Below are 14,020 nucleotides of genomic sequence, written 5' to 3'. Positions count from 1 at the left end.
CAGACGATGGCTTTATCTGGACACAGCACATTCCTCCATAATCACGTTGCAGCACAACACATTGAGAATGCCATAGTGAACCTTGTTCTATGGCGAGCAGGAGCCAAGCTGCAGGAAGGAGAGCTGTCTGAGATTAAATTTAAACATTAATGTGACAACACCAGCCTCTTTGTTACAGCCTTTGATTGGGAGCTCATCCGCGGAGCACGGGCACTGATGAAAAATGCACTTTGCCAAATTGAGGAGAGGATTTTGAACAAACAATAGGGGGGGAAAAAAGTCACAGGAAGAGAGAGGCAGGAATGTGGGACAGAGTTTTGGCACAGAAGAACAACCTATCAAACTATCCAAGTGTCATCAACATTGGCAAAGTTTCAGATCTGGTGGTCATACCGCCTTTGCTCTGCCCAATCCCGTCAGACCTTGGAAGCTAAGCAGGGAAGGGCCTGGTCGGTACTTGGATGGGAGACCGTTTGGTAACACCAGGAAGCCTAGCGAATGTAGTGAGTGAGTGAGTGGTTGGTGGTGGTCGGAGGGGCCGATGGCGCAGACTGGTTGCCTCGCTTCCGTCAGTCTACCCCAGGGCAGCTGTGGCTACAATAGTAGCTTACCACCACCGAGTATGGAGTGAACGAATAGTGCAATGTAAAGCATCTTTGAGTGTCCAGACAAGCGCTATATAAAACCAATGCATCATTAGATCTGCTGTATGTGGGACAGTGCAAAAAGTAAAATCATCAAGTAGTGCTTGATCTGCAGAGAAAATATCACTTTATATAGTATTACTGTAGATCCAGGACAGTTTTAAGACAGTGGTACCCCTATGGTAACCCATAGAGTCCCCACGCAGTCCCCCACATTTTGTAGCTTCAGTATCATAAGAAGATTTTTCTTTGGCGAGGTTGATTTATTAGGCATTAGGCATTTGTTTCTGCGATGTCTAAGCAAATAAATCTACTGGAACACACAAAAGCTGGGGTACTCTACATACACAAGGCAAAAAGTACACAAGCACTTTGGGGGAGCTACTATTTTAACCAAAGATACTGACTTCCCCTACGTCCAGAAGTAAGTAATTTTCTGGTTTAATGGAAAGCGCGTCTTTAGATCCCCGCACTGAATCTTTACTTTCTTTGTTCTTGTTCGAAAACTTCTGCACTGTACTATATTTATCACCGCAAACCAGATTTTACCCGGTGATGCAACGCTTAATTCTCCACAGTGCCTGCCAGTCTTCTATCTAATCTCTTCCGACTTCATTCAAATAATACAATCAAGTTTCGTGTGAAGATGAAAGAGACGAACAAAACACGGAGTCTTCCCTTCCCGGTGCCGGCTGGATCCATCCAATCAAATATCTCATGTGGGGGAGAAAAAAGGAGCATCTGGACTCAAATCAGCTGTGTAAAGCGCTTACAGCTGGAGGTGAAGCGAGAAGAGGGACAGGTGTTGTTTTGAACTACCGCTTTGACAAACATGCGTATACGTAGACGTACCTGTCTGCTTGCAAACGCGAATGTCAACAAGCTGTGCGGCCCACGTGTGTCCATATAGTTCAGAAGTGTGCCACGCTTTGTAACTACATGAATATATGGCCTAAATTGGTTCAGCTGTGTGGGAGTCCATGCATAATGTACACCAACCCTCCTCCTCCTCCTCGTCTTACCCCCAGAACAGCTTTGAAGCCAGGCCCAGCGCTGATGTTGTAGCTTTTCCCTCCGCTATGGCACATTCCCAGCCTCTCAAAGCACACAGCAGTGGAGAGGAGTCAGGAAATTGAGGCTGAAAGTGATGGAAAAGGGAAGGAAAGGTATCTCATGACATCGGTGTCGGTCGGCAATGTCAAGTTCCCTCTCAAGGGTCTCACAAATCCCATGTACTGAAACTATTAACAAGAGCTCAAGAACAAACGTTAGGGTTAGTTCTTGTCAATGATCAGAAATATACAGTACAGGTCCTAAGTTATTTCTATTATCAGTTTAAAGCCCCCTGTTGTAGTGGTTTGTTTGCACTCCTGACCCAAAGCACAAAACCTTTCGCTCAATTCTGGCACTTTGGCGCAACTAGTTCTCAGGAGTTTTCCTCTATTATCATGAGAGCCGAATCGATGTGTCTGCATAATTTATCGTAAAAAATGTGAGAGCGAGAACTGCTTTTTTATTGGCGCTGGTGTTGCTGTAATGCATGCTGTGAGCCTGGTGAGTGCCAGTCGTCTAGGCCGGGGTGTAGTGCAGGTCTTAATGCACGGAAAAGCTGAGAGAGGCTACTTTCAGTCCATTAAAGACAGGAAGAAATCGTGGACAATTTCGCATCCCTTGGCACAAAAAGACAACATCATGAGGGTGGTTGAATTTGCGATAATAATATAATAATAACAACAACAACGCAGTTTTGGTTCCCTGTCTCGCTGCTGCCTTGCTTTGACAGCAGGTTGTGAACATGAAGTTTAAATTCATCCCATCGTCTTACAAATGATTTATTTTGATAACCGCTGCAAAAATGTAGCTGTCTGTATCTGTGTCTGTATCTGTGTTGTCGGAGCACGTTTGACATTACTGGCATGTTTATCTATTTAACAATTGTTTAGCTGCACATGTTACATAGCAGCATACGATCAAGAATGTTCTGCAGTGGGACTTTTACAATGGACAAAACTAGTCATCTGGTGAATTTGCCAAGACCATACAATAAGCTCATGCTACAGAATTGTTTGTTTTAATTCCAGTTTGTCCCTTTTCAAAACTCTGGACACAGCACAGACCTCGATCTGTCCTGAACGAACTCAAACCTACTCTTTACTCATCGCCATGGGAACCAGCTCCGGACCATATGGACATGAGCCCTGTAATAGACCTGGGCTTGGTCCAGGGTTTTCTTAGCTACGGAAACCCTCTGTCTGCGGTTTCCCCCCCATAGACAATGATGTTATCAGATGCCCTCCCGCTCGCAGGAGGTCACCCTTAAACGTGCTGATCAATAGGGCTCCATCTGTAAAAGTCTCATAGGGAAATCAGAGTTTACGCTTCTCATCTGCGATATCAAAGCTCCCGGGACAAAGGCCGAAAGAATGGGGGAGAACAAAGGGTCCACAAGCACCTCGGAGCTGGGGCTTGAGCTAATGAGGCCCTCTGTTCCTGAAATGGAAAATCCATGTTTGCGTTTTGAAATCAGAGGAAGTGGGTCAGCAGCGCCGTGAAGATGCATGGCAGAACGTTGCAATAATTCGGCCTGATTACCGTGCTAAAGATGAGCGTGCAGGGAAAAAGTGTGTCAGTGGGCGCATCCCATAGGTGACTTGATTTAAGTTGATTACGAGAGCGTTCGTCAACAGCAATTGCGTAGGGAGATGTGAGTTGCTACAAAGCGTGATAACAGGTGATGCGGTAATAAGCCGTTTGATTACACACCTGAAAGTCTTTTACATGTCAAAATCACAGAGAAAATGTTGGAGAGAGCACAGTTTAGTGAGTGGCTGCCAAATCCCAAAGAATAAAAGCTGAACAAATGGAAGGGAGTGGGGGGGGGGGGGGGTTTGTAATTATAGGCTTCTTATGCTGTACTGTGTGTGAATGGAAGAAAAGTTATGGCCAATCCATATGATTTTGTACAGAAGTTCACAGAGCGTCCTGTTTTTATCCGAGGCGCACAGACTGTTTCATTTCGAGTGTGAAGAGAGGGGCATATGGTGCTCTGTGCCTGTCAGGTATACCCACTGAGAGTCTGGGGGCGGGGCCAGGACACATGTCTCACTGTGGGAGGCATAGGCTCAAAAAAGACTGATCAAAAACACGTTGAGCTCCCTGGGTTGGGCACTAATGAGCATTACCTTAAACAGATTGCTGAGTAGAACATTTTCACCAAAACAGTTATATGGGGGGGGTGTATTATTTATCCTTGGGCACGAGGAGTGGCACACATAGAGGTACAGTATTTCTTGACACCGGGTTTTTTATGTGATTCATGTGGATAATGGAATTTTTGGAATATTCTGTCAATGTGACCTGGTCACTGGAGTTGTTTACTGGTTTCCAAGCACTTGGAAAAACCAGGGGGCCCAATGGGAGTATCACTGCAGATGCTGTTCCAACGTGAGGGAACAAACAGAGGAGGAGGATGGGAAAGAGCGGAGAACACAGGAGAGGGCAGGTAGGCAGGTGCTTAGCTTTATGAGCTCTATGCGTGCTCTTGGATCAGTGTGTGGGTGTCGAAAGCAAAGGGTGTCAAAACAGAGAGAAAACGCTGTTTTGTGTCTGTTGCCAGTGGGAGTTACAATATGAGAAGGCTACAGATTGTTAACTAATGGAAAATTGTGCACGGGGGAGGAAGGAGCATCACATTAACTATGAGGTTTCACCATAAATGTAAAAAAAAAAAAACACAATTCAAAAAGAGATTAAAAAAAATCTATAAAGTTGGTAACAGGAAAATTAAAGGTGGATTATGCAACTCTCTTTTAAAAAAAGAGAAAGTTGATATTTGTGCGGATTTGCCCTTGTAGTGACCCAGCGGCTGTATAAGTGGTCAGCATGACGCCTTAACTTTCCATCACCGTGGTCTCTGGAACGCTCCAGGATCAGCTGTTTGGAAGGTTTTCTCTGCTGACAGACCCTCTCACCAGAAAACCTACAAAACAATTGATCCTGGAGCGTTGTAGAGAACACTGCGATCAAAAGTAAGGGTGGCATGCTGACCACTCATACAGCCACTGGGTCACTACAACGTCAAAGATGCACAAATATCAATTTTAATTTTCACATAGAAAGTTGCATAATACACCTTTAAGTTGATATTAAATTCATATTTTGTTTTAATCCACATTTAGTATAGTGGGCATTTCTAATTCAGTGGTTCAGATCCACATTAAGATTACACTTGGCTTTCCATATTTCCTATTGGTATGTTGGACGAACAAAATCTTAATTCTCATCTAATCTTTCGGACAGGTAAGAGCAGAACGTGGAAGTAACACATGGCAAGGATACACATTGTTAACGAATTACAAATAGCATAGATGTTGCTATTGTGGCTTCAGGGAGTGAGAAGCATCTGTATTTCCAAGAGATCGATGGTGAGAAAGTTTGTAACGATTTGCACCAGCCAGAAGACAGAAAGCCGCACACAAAAGCCCCCATTTGCAAACAATCGCGTCTCGCCAGATCTGACCTCAACCAGGACAATTGACTCTAATCCATTTATATCCCTGTGTGAGTGTGTGTAATTCACTATCCGTGGCTCAATCTCCATCCTTCTACTGTTGTTATGGGCAATCAGGTAGTCAGGATTCACACTGCATTTAGCCACACACTTCCATGACCGTGTTGTTCTGTCTTGAAAAAAGCATATGCCCAGTGTTATGATGAAAGAGGAGAGCTCCCATGGGTCAACATAACAGGAACTGGCTTGTTAGATCGGAAGAATATGCCTCCTGGGATAGTGTGTGAGTTGTCATGGTCATCGGAGGGGAAAACAGAGAAAAACAGCTGTCTTTGAAATGAAGTACCGTATTTTCCGGACTAAAAGTCGCTCTGGAGTTTAAGCCAAAAAAATGCATAACGAAGAAGAAAAAAAACATATATAGGTCACTCCGGAGTATAAGTCGCACCAGCCTTGGCAACTACCTGCGCATGGAGGCGTAGCTGCTCCATTGACAAGCCTCTCCCGCCATCACGTTGTCCAAGCACCCATTTGCAAACTCTTTCCTCTAGCTGTGGCTATGTCCGCGATTAGCTTTTTTTTTGTTCCTTCAGTTAGAGTAAGAGTAACATCCAAACTATGAAAAAAGTGCGACTTATAGTTTGAAAAATACGGCAAAGTCTGCAAATGAGTTTCAGAGAGCTACAATGATTACGATAATTAATGTTTTATGATCAAATAAATGTCGGAAAATACTAAAGAGGCTCAAATCAGGTCTAACTCAGACTAAAGTGACAGAATTAGTGCTATTTTCAAGCATATCTTAAGCAAAATAATACCATGCTAAAACCAGCTCATCACTTGAAACGCAAAAGACACTGACTGCGCATTAGTGGTACCACAGTTTTAGAACTATTGCACGGGTTGTAGCTGAACTTAGTTGGTACATCAACCCCATTATTGCAATATTCAACCATTGCTCATCCTGTGTTTTCTGCAGTCTCCGTTTTAATCTACTTGAGAAGTTCATTTTCAGGACAACAGGAAGTCCCGTTCTGGCAACCTGCGCGGGCCGGTCATAGGGCAGCTGACCCTCCGTCCCTCCACGGCCATAAACATCCTCCTCCCAGCAGCATGTCCCGCGCACGCCCATTCAAAAACACGAACAAAATGAAGAAAGCATTCCGAACATTCCTCCCTCCGACACACTACTGACTATGTATGAGGCTAAGCATCGGGGGCAAATACAAAATACATGCCACATATGTTAGTAATCATAGCTGCACAGTCAAGATGCAAAGTCATTCACTCACTGAGAAAGTATAACACAACTGAGTATGGAATGAATGATAGCAGCTAAAAGCAGCACAGCCCACTAATATCCACATTGTTTTGCGAATGTGGCAGACATCCATGTCCATTACCTGGCAGCTTGCAGGCTCCATCAAACACGCGCAGATGCCATAGATGACTGTAAAGCCCACTCGTCTGTCAGCTTCTAATAGAGCAGCTTCAATATACACACGCACACACAAAAAAACTGCCCACCTCCCCGCGCCACCTGACTAGCACTCTCCTCCCATCCGAGCGCTGCAAGAGTTTTCCCTCAACGCTAGAAAAAGCTCTCCAGTGATCATATCAGTGCAGTAGTGCGGGGCTAAAAATAGACATAGCATAACAACGTGACAGACCTGTAGAGTCCAGAGCCTCCTCGATGAGTGGAGGTAAACGCAGTCCATCCATAGCCCCCAAAAGAAGCTGCAGCCAAACACACACACACAGTGAGAGAGAGAGAAAGAAACAAGAAACAAAGTGGGCGATCGAGGGTCAGAAGCTCGCACGCCCACCGCAGCTGCAGGGGAGAGAGAGACACGCACACACAAACACACACACACACAAAAACAAACAGATCCACAGCAAGGACAACCACAGAGCAGGCACTATAGCAGGCTGGATACCTCAGGAGGGTTGGGGAGGGTCCTGGAGCGTGGGAGCGATTGCCGAGAGGGAAGAGGGGAGGAGCGGATCGTAGGATAGAGAGAGAGAGAGAGAGATGCTATATTCCAGCGGAGAAGCACACACACGCACACACACACACACACAGACCGCCCTCTCGCACCGCCTCTCTCTCCTCAACGCTCCCTCACCACCGCCTCTGAGCAACTTTTCACCTTTATGTGACGCGGCTATATACGGGAGGTTATTATAGGCAGAAATTGGACTAGGGATAGCATCATCATGGAGTAATGGTTTGTGTTGGGTATGCAGCAACGGTCAAGCATATAGCAGACCAAGTCATATTCAAAGACACAGCCGAAGGATATGTGAAATATGCAGCCTGAAGGTCATTTTGGTGGTTCCTTGCCATGGAAAGCATGGAAAAAGAATACTAGATCTGGAAAATGTTGTGTGTTGCAGTGAGAAATGGTGGGGCAAACTTGAGAACTTCAACTATTTTGCATGTACAGTAGTTTACTTAACAAAATGCAAACAGCGATTAAGTATTGTTGGAGGTGTAGTGGTTGCAGACTAAAATGTTGCATAATATGAAGACTTTCAAGACTGATTTAAAGAAGCCGGCTTTTTGCCACCAATCAGGGCTTGTAATTGTAATTGTAATTTGAATGAATAGATTTAGTGCGGTTTTAACTTTTAGCAACTAAATGGGTCTGTTTTTAATATAAAGCCGACGACTGAAGGGACTATTCCCCAATTCTTGAATCGCTGATATAAAAACACAGTAAGTCTCTGAATAACTGTGAATTTAACTTATAAAAAGGCCCTATAGTAAGGCGTAGGTACACTTAGCATGCAGGCCCCTACTGAATATGGACATCCTTACATAACCCATAAAGCACATGAGAAAGAGTTGTAGGTGGGTGGCAAGTGAGTAAACAGCAGAGTAGTAGTAAACACAGCAGCCTCGATTTGTTGATGTTAGAAAATCACACCTTATTTTTAATCAGGCCCATTTGTTATTGCGAGAAGCCTTTTTGGATGTAATATAATGAATTATTGGCACCAGTGATCACAATGCTTTCTACTGTCATCATCTTTCACGATCTGTTCCAATGGAAGGAAGCAGCTGCTTGTATAGCCTTGCATTAGCTTTAGCACTTGGGATGGGGGAAGCTCTCAGACAGGGTGAGTGTGTGTACATCACTAAAATCAATAGTTGCTTTTCAGAACAAGGTCAAAACTTGATTACAGCAACAAAAACAACACGGCCAATGCCACCTTGTCTAGCAAATCCATTCTATCTCTGGCGGTCTCCGGGCCCAAATGAATTTGGCCGTAATGAGATCCAGACAGGCTTTTGCAGATTACTGATCACATCTCGTCCATTGTTAACACCCTCCCCTAAGCTGCCGTCTATTCTGTCTGTTTATCACAAATGTAAACAGATTTGGCTGTAAAAAGCAACACATTCCTTAAAGTGTTTTGTTTTTTTCTGTTTACATGTTTTGTTTCTCTCTCACCGTTTTAGCTGTTGCCACTTTTGGCCACTCCGCTGACGTCTGAGGAAAGGTGGACCAGATTTGCAGAGGATATTCCTATCATAGCACTGTCAGAGACCAGGAAGTGCACTGCAGACTCATACAAACAATATGGTCACACACATTTTCATATGGAAACTGTCTATAGTGCAAAGAGGAAGCAGATGAAAGGCGGAAGTCTGTGCTACGGAAATAGTAACCCTGACATGCATGTATTTTTTCAAGGTACTTTATGTTAAAAGGCTGTCACATGGCTTGGTTGTAAATAATCGGGAAAGTGCAAAAAGCATTCATCCCTCACCATTCCTAGTTACTATGCAATTTCCACCCATTACTATGCTATTGCTATATATACTGTATATACAATACATAAAAGAAACTAATTAACTAACTAATATATGATATAGACTCATTGCATGCAAAGTGACATTTGTGAAGCCTTTGTTTGTTAGAATTTTGAGGATTTTGGCTTACAGCTTGTACAAAGAAAAAAAAAAAAAATCCAGCTTTTTGCACGTTAGGCAGGGTGGGCAGGTGCCAAGTCCTGCTGGAAAATGAAGTCCGCATCTCCATAAAGCTTGTCTGCTGAAGGAAGCAGGAAGTACTTAAAAATCTCCTGATAGACGGCTGCATTGACACCGGCTCCCCAAATCATCACAGACTGTGGAAACTTGACACTGGACTTCAGGCATCTTGGATTGTGTGCTTCTCCATTCTTCCTCCAGACTCTGGGACCGTGGTTTCCAAATGAGATGTGCAATTTGCTCTCCTCCGAAAAGAGAACTGTGGACCACTGAGCAACAGACTAGTTCTTTAGTTCTTTAGCCCACGTAAGACGCTTCTGACGTTGTTTGTAGTTCAGGAGTGGCTTAACAAGAGGAATTTGAAATTTGAAGCCCATGTCCAGGATCCGTCTGTGTGTGGAGGCTCTTGATGCACTGACTCCAGCCTCAGTCCACTCCTTGTGAAGGTCCCTCACACTTTTGAATGGCCTTTTCCTGACGATCCTCTCCAGACTGCGCTCATCCCTGCGGCTTGTGCACCTTTTTCTTCCACACTTTTCCTTCCACTTCACTTTATTTTAATGTGCTTTGATACAGCACTTTGAGAACATCCAGCTTCTTTTGCTATTACCTTTAGAGGCTTTTGTCAATGATGGTTTTCTACACAACTGTCAGGTCAGCAGTCTTCGTCATGATGGTGAACTACTTTACCAGACTGAGAGACCATCTAAAGTCTCAGGGACCCTTTGCAGGAGTTTTTGATTAATTTGCGGATGAAAGGATGACATTTTGAGCTGACAATATAGTCCCTTTGCACAATATTCTAATGGTCTGATATTTTGAATTTGGAGTTTGTGAGCCAAAATCATCAACATCATAACAAACAAATGCAATGAGTCTTCATCATATCATCCGTCTCACATTTTAGGTTGAATTACAGAAATAAATGAACTTTTCCTCGATATTCTAATTTTCCGAGTTTCACCTGTATTTCCAACACAATCAAAACTCCTTTATCTCAAATAAATCACAATGGTTCCATTAGAAAGGGCATCTGATGTTTTAAAGCAACCTGTGCGAGTATAGCTGGAGCAGTAATCCCTCAGACCGGCTGAGCGTTAAATTAGAGCAACAGCGGTTTCAGAACAACCGACACAAACACTGATTTTCTTTCTTTGCTTTCAAAAAACTTTTCTTGTGTTTTTCTGGATGCCGCAATCCCCAGACAATTGCAGTCAACCAGGCGCTGAGGCAAGTCAAAGTTGTCATACTCACAGACACACGCTTCATGCAGATAGCTGTGAGAGCGAATGACAAGGTGCTGATAATGAGCTGACAATGTCTGGCTGCATCCCATCAGTCGAAAGTGGAGCCTGGTTACTCACGCACCAAACCTGGAATGTGGAAAGATAGCATCAAACCAATCAGAGGAAGATTATTCTTAGTATTTGCTCAACTTCGAAAAGGGGAATGATCACTTCAGCTCAGGTAGTTTTACTGAACCTGCGTATCATGGGAATATTCCATCAACTTTTTTTCTTAACCATAAACAGGACTGTGGCTCTTCAAACTATATTAGCCAATTAGTGTTCTGTTCGCACAAGGTTATAAAGATGGATTCATAACACACACAGCCGAGATGAAATCCAATGGTCCAAGTCAAAGAGACCCTCGCTCAAACAGAAATCTGTCAGGCTTTGAGTGGTTGGTTTGTGTGGATGTAAAGTGATTCCCACCTACTTAAAAAGGAAAATGTAGATTTTCTAATATGTTGCATTCACAGCTGTCATAATATCAGCAGAAGAGTGTCAGCCTAAAACTGTGGGTGATTTAAAGTTTTTGAAGAAAAAAACAGGCCAGGTCACTCTTGTAAAAGAGATTGTAAATCTCAGTGAGTTTTTTTTACCTGGTTAAAAAAAGGAATAAAGGGAAAAAAATGGATATAACCAAACAGAAAATTTGCACATGTTGAAAATCTGGATTGTTAAATGTCATTTTTTTTGTTTAGTATTGGATCCACAAATTTGCCATATTGATCTCATGACTTCAAGTTCAACTGGGAACAATCGTGCCTGTGTGTTAAAACAGAGATATATATTTCACTGTAGGTCATTTTTGAAGATCAAAGATCAAAAATTATGCCGGATTTTGTTTCATGTGAATAGATTATAAACATAAATCAGGTGGCCTGCATTTGGACAAGTAAAAGGCAAATTCTACAGTTGAATTCTGCCCTATCCTCCACTTCAGTATTTTTTTAGAATGTTATGATGTGACATGAATGCAACATATTGTTCCTCTAAAGCAAGTTCTTCCTCAACACAAGCATGACTAGCACGTGAGGTCATAGATGGGGATCTGTAACTCCGCCCTCTTCTCAAAGTGAACTCTTTGTTTTGGACAAATTCAGCTCTTGGTACACAAGACGCTCTCTGACTGAGGAATGCTACTCTAGCTGAGCACGCACTAAACCACACAATGGTCTTATAGTTACTCTAATATTTGCCATGTAGATCACAATCTAGGTCGAGTCGGACAGAGAATATTTGAATAATGAAAATAAATAATGAAAAAAAGAAAGATGAGATGAATGTAGATGTCATATTGAAGCTGTTGAAGCCATCTGCAGATGTGCTTTTACAAATAACTGATTAGAATAAATGAAGCACACCTAATGAAGATGCTCGCAATGTATTCAAAGAAACGAATGAATAGATCAAAGCAGACCTCAGGACCACTGAGCCTCAGCTGAGAGGTCAGTTCATTAAATCTGAGCAGCTTCTGAATCAAGTCATAGAAAACATGACACATGTTGGTCGTAGACTTTTATAGGCCTGAATGCTTACTGTTCCTGCATCACAGCAAGAAGGTCCCAGGTTTGAATCCCTTACCGGACAGGGTTTTTCTGTGTTGAGTTTGCAGGTTGTCCCTGCCTCTGTGTAGGTTTTATTCGGATGCTCCAAAAACATATGCTCTGCATAATTTTGAATAATGACCATTGAAGTACTTTGCATTTAAGTGTACGGCGATGCCGCCACAGAGAGAAGGGTAGATTTGTTAATGATTTGGGGCATTTTTTATTATCTTAATGGTTTTCATGATGATGATTGGTTGATGAAGATCCTGTCAGTATTGTGGACTGGTCCGATTGCAGAGGTGGTACTAGAGTTGACATCATTTGCCCTCAGACGCAGAGTGGGTAATTACTCCACATAGACAGAGTATCATTGTCACAATCAGTTGGCTGGAGCAGACCCTCTGCACAAATGGATCCAGCTCCGTATTACAGCCTAGTCCTGAACTCGGAGCATTGCGCTGCTGCTCTATCGTTGCTTAGCAACTAACGGAAATTGGAGGTGCCTTTGAATTAGGGCATTTTAAGACTTGATTTACTCTCAGGCCTTGATGATAAATGAGGTTATAAACGTGTAACATTTTACTGGCTGTTTTCCTGTGTACGTCATGAGAACTTCTAATTCTGGGCACACACTCTGTCTCCACCATGTGTGCTGTTTATGTCTGAGCGCTGTCATCCTGCTGTATCCACACTGCATTTTTATGTCCTAGTGCTAAAGCAGGGAGGAACGTGGTGTGTTTCCATGACACCACAAACAGGAAATGGGAAGGGCCCATTGCTGCCCCATTGCTGCGACAGGGTCTATAGGCTGTAGAAGTTTTCAGAAAGGTCATATACTATTCCCATGCGAAAATATACATTCAACATTAAAAATGCACTGGTTTACCAAAACAACCCACGGATGAGTTTAGTTGCAGTAATACTATACTGTTGGCTGTTCTTCTGCTTAATTAAGTGTCGTGTCCTTTCTTCACAGAGCCTTGAGGCTGCAGTGGTGCCTTTGGTGTCCGGCTCTTGCAGGTCCCATCAGTAGTCACCATGCCAACCTGTGAGAAGAGGGCCGGCCCAAAGGGACTGATGAGGTCCTGGGATAATTAGCAGCTCATTATGGAGCCAGTGAATGGGCCAACTTGCTCCCAAAGCCTCATGGGAGAGTTGAGTGGAAAATAGTGGATCAAAGGGAAGTGCTCACTTTATAGATCACTTAATCAACCCAAGGAAGAGAGAACCAGGGAGAAAACGCTGTGTCTTCTGTTGACACCTACAAAAATAGCTTATAATCCCAATTTTAAGCTTTTGTGTGTGCAAATGTGTAGGTGGCAGTATGTGCATAATGTTGCGCACGCCAAGATCTCTGTCACACTGATTGGAGCTTGTTCTCTCCCTCCCAGGGGCTTCAGAATCCACAAATGTACAAACGCTGCCAGTCCTCCCACACAAACACTCCAGCATATGTGCACACCGGACCAGTTGCACCAGTTCTTTTTTTAATGAATTTGCGCAATTCTCCTAAAGTACAGGGACACAGTGTGAGTGCCAGAGATCCGCAGTTAAGCTATCTGTCTATCATACCCACCTCTGCTGTGCACGGAGGCAGGCACAAGTCACGCAGTGCCAGCCGTGCGCGTCGAGCTGTGCCAGGTGACCCACATCGGTGTCTGAAGGCTTAAACCAAGCACAGCCTGTGCGAGTGTGAAGTGTCAGTGTGTGCGCAGCCTGCTGCAGGAAAGCAATAGAAATGGTGCTTTTAATTATATATATATAAGCTTTTAATTAAGACACTTGAAAGAGTGTGCCTTCTTCATTTGCAATTGAGAGTAGAAATGAGTCCTTTGTGCTAATACAGAAATTAAATATGCAAATAATTGTCCTAATCTGGCCAAATCTTATGTGACAGTGTTCATAACTGATGAAAATGGACACAAAATACAGTACAGAGAAAGAATGGGATTGAAAAGGCTAGAGAAAAGGCGGCAGGATTCTTTTTCTGCTGTTGCTAGACTTGAACAGAAGATGGCGCAATTTCTACA

At 43.3% G+C, this 14,020-nt stretch overlaps 1 protein-coding gene across 1 annotated transcript in view; it reads right to left on the bottom strand.

The window, feature by feature from the left end:
- Positions 1–7,223, bottom strand: part of LOC306971141 (uncharacterized protein) — a 30,740-nt gene extending 23,517 nt beyond the window's left edge. The window contains exons 1-2 of the mRNA XM_079567299.1: positions 7,092–7,223; positions 6,825–6,891 (exon numbers count right to left, since the gene is read on the bottom strand). Coding sequence (XP_079423425.1) covers positions 6,825–6,876 — 52 coding nt within the window. The 5' untranslated portion in view covers positions 6,877–6,891; positions 7,092–7,223. The remainder of the gene's footprint in view (positions 1–6,824; positions 6,892–7,091) is intronic.
- Between the last annotated feature and the right edge of the window lie 6,797 nt (positions 7,224–14,020).

The sequence above is a fragment of the Gobius niger genome, assembly GCF_951799975.1.
Source record: "Gobius niger genome assembly, chromosome: 12".
NCBI lineage: Eukaryota > Metazoa > Chordata > Actinopteri > Gobiiformes > Gobiidae > Gobius > Gobius niger.
The sequence above is the reverse complement of the archived record's forward strand: the minus strand, read 5'-3'. Positions and strand labels throughout refer to the sequence as shown.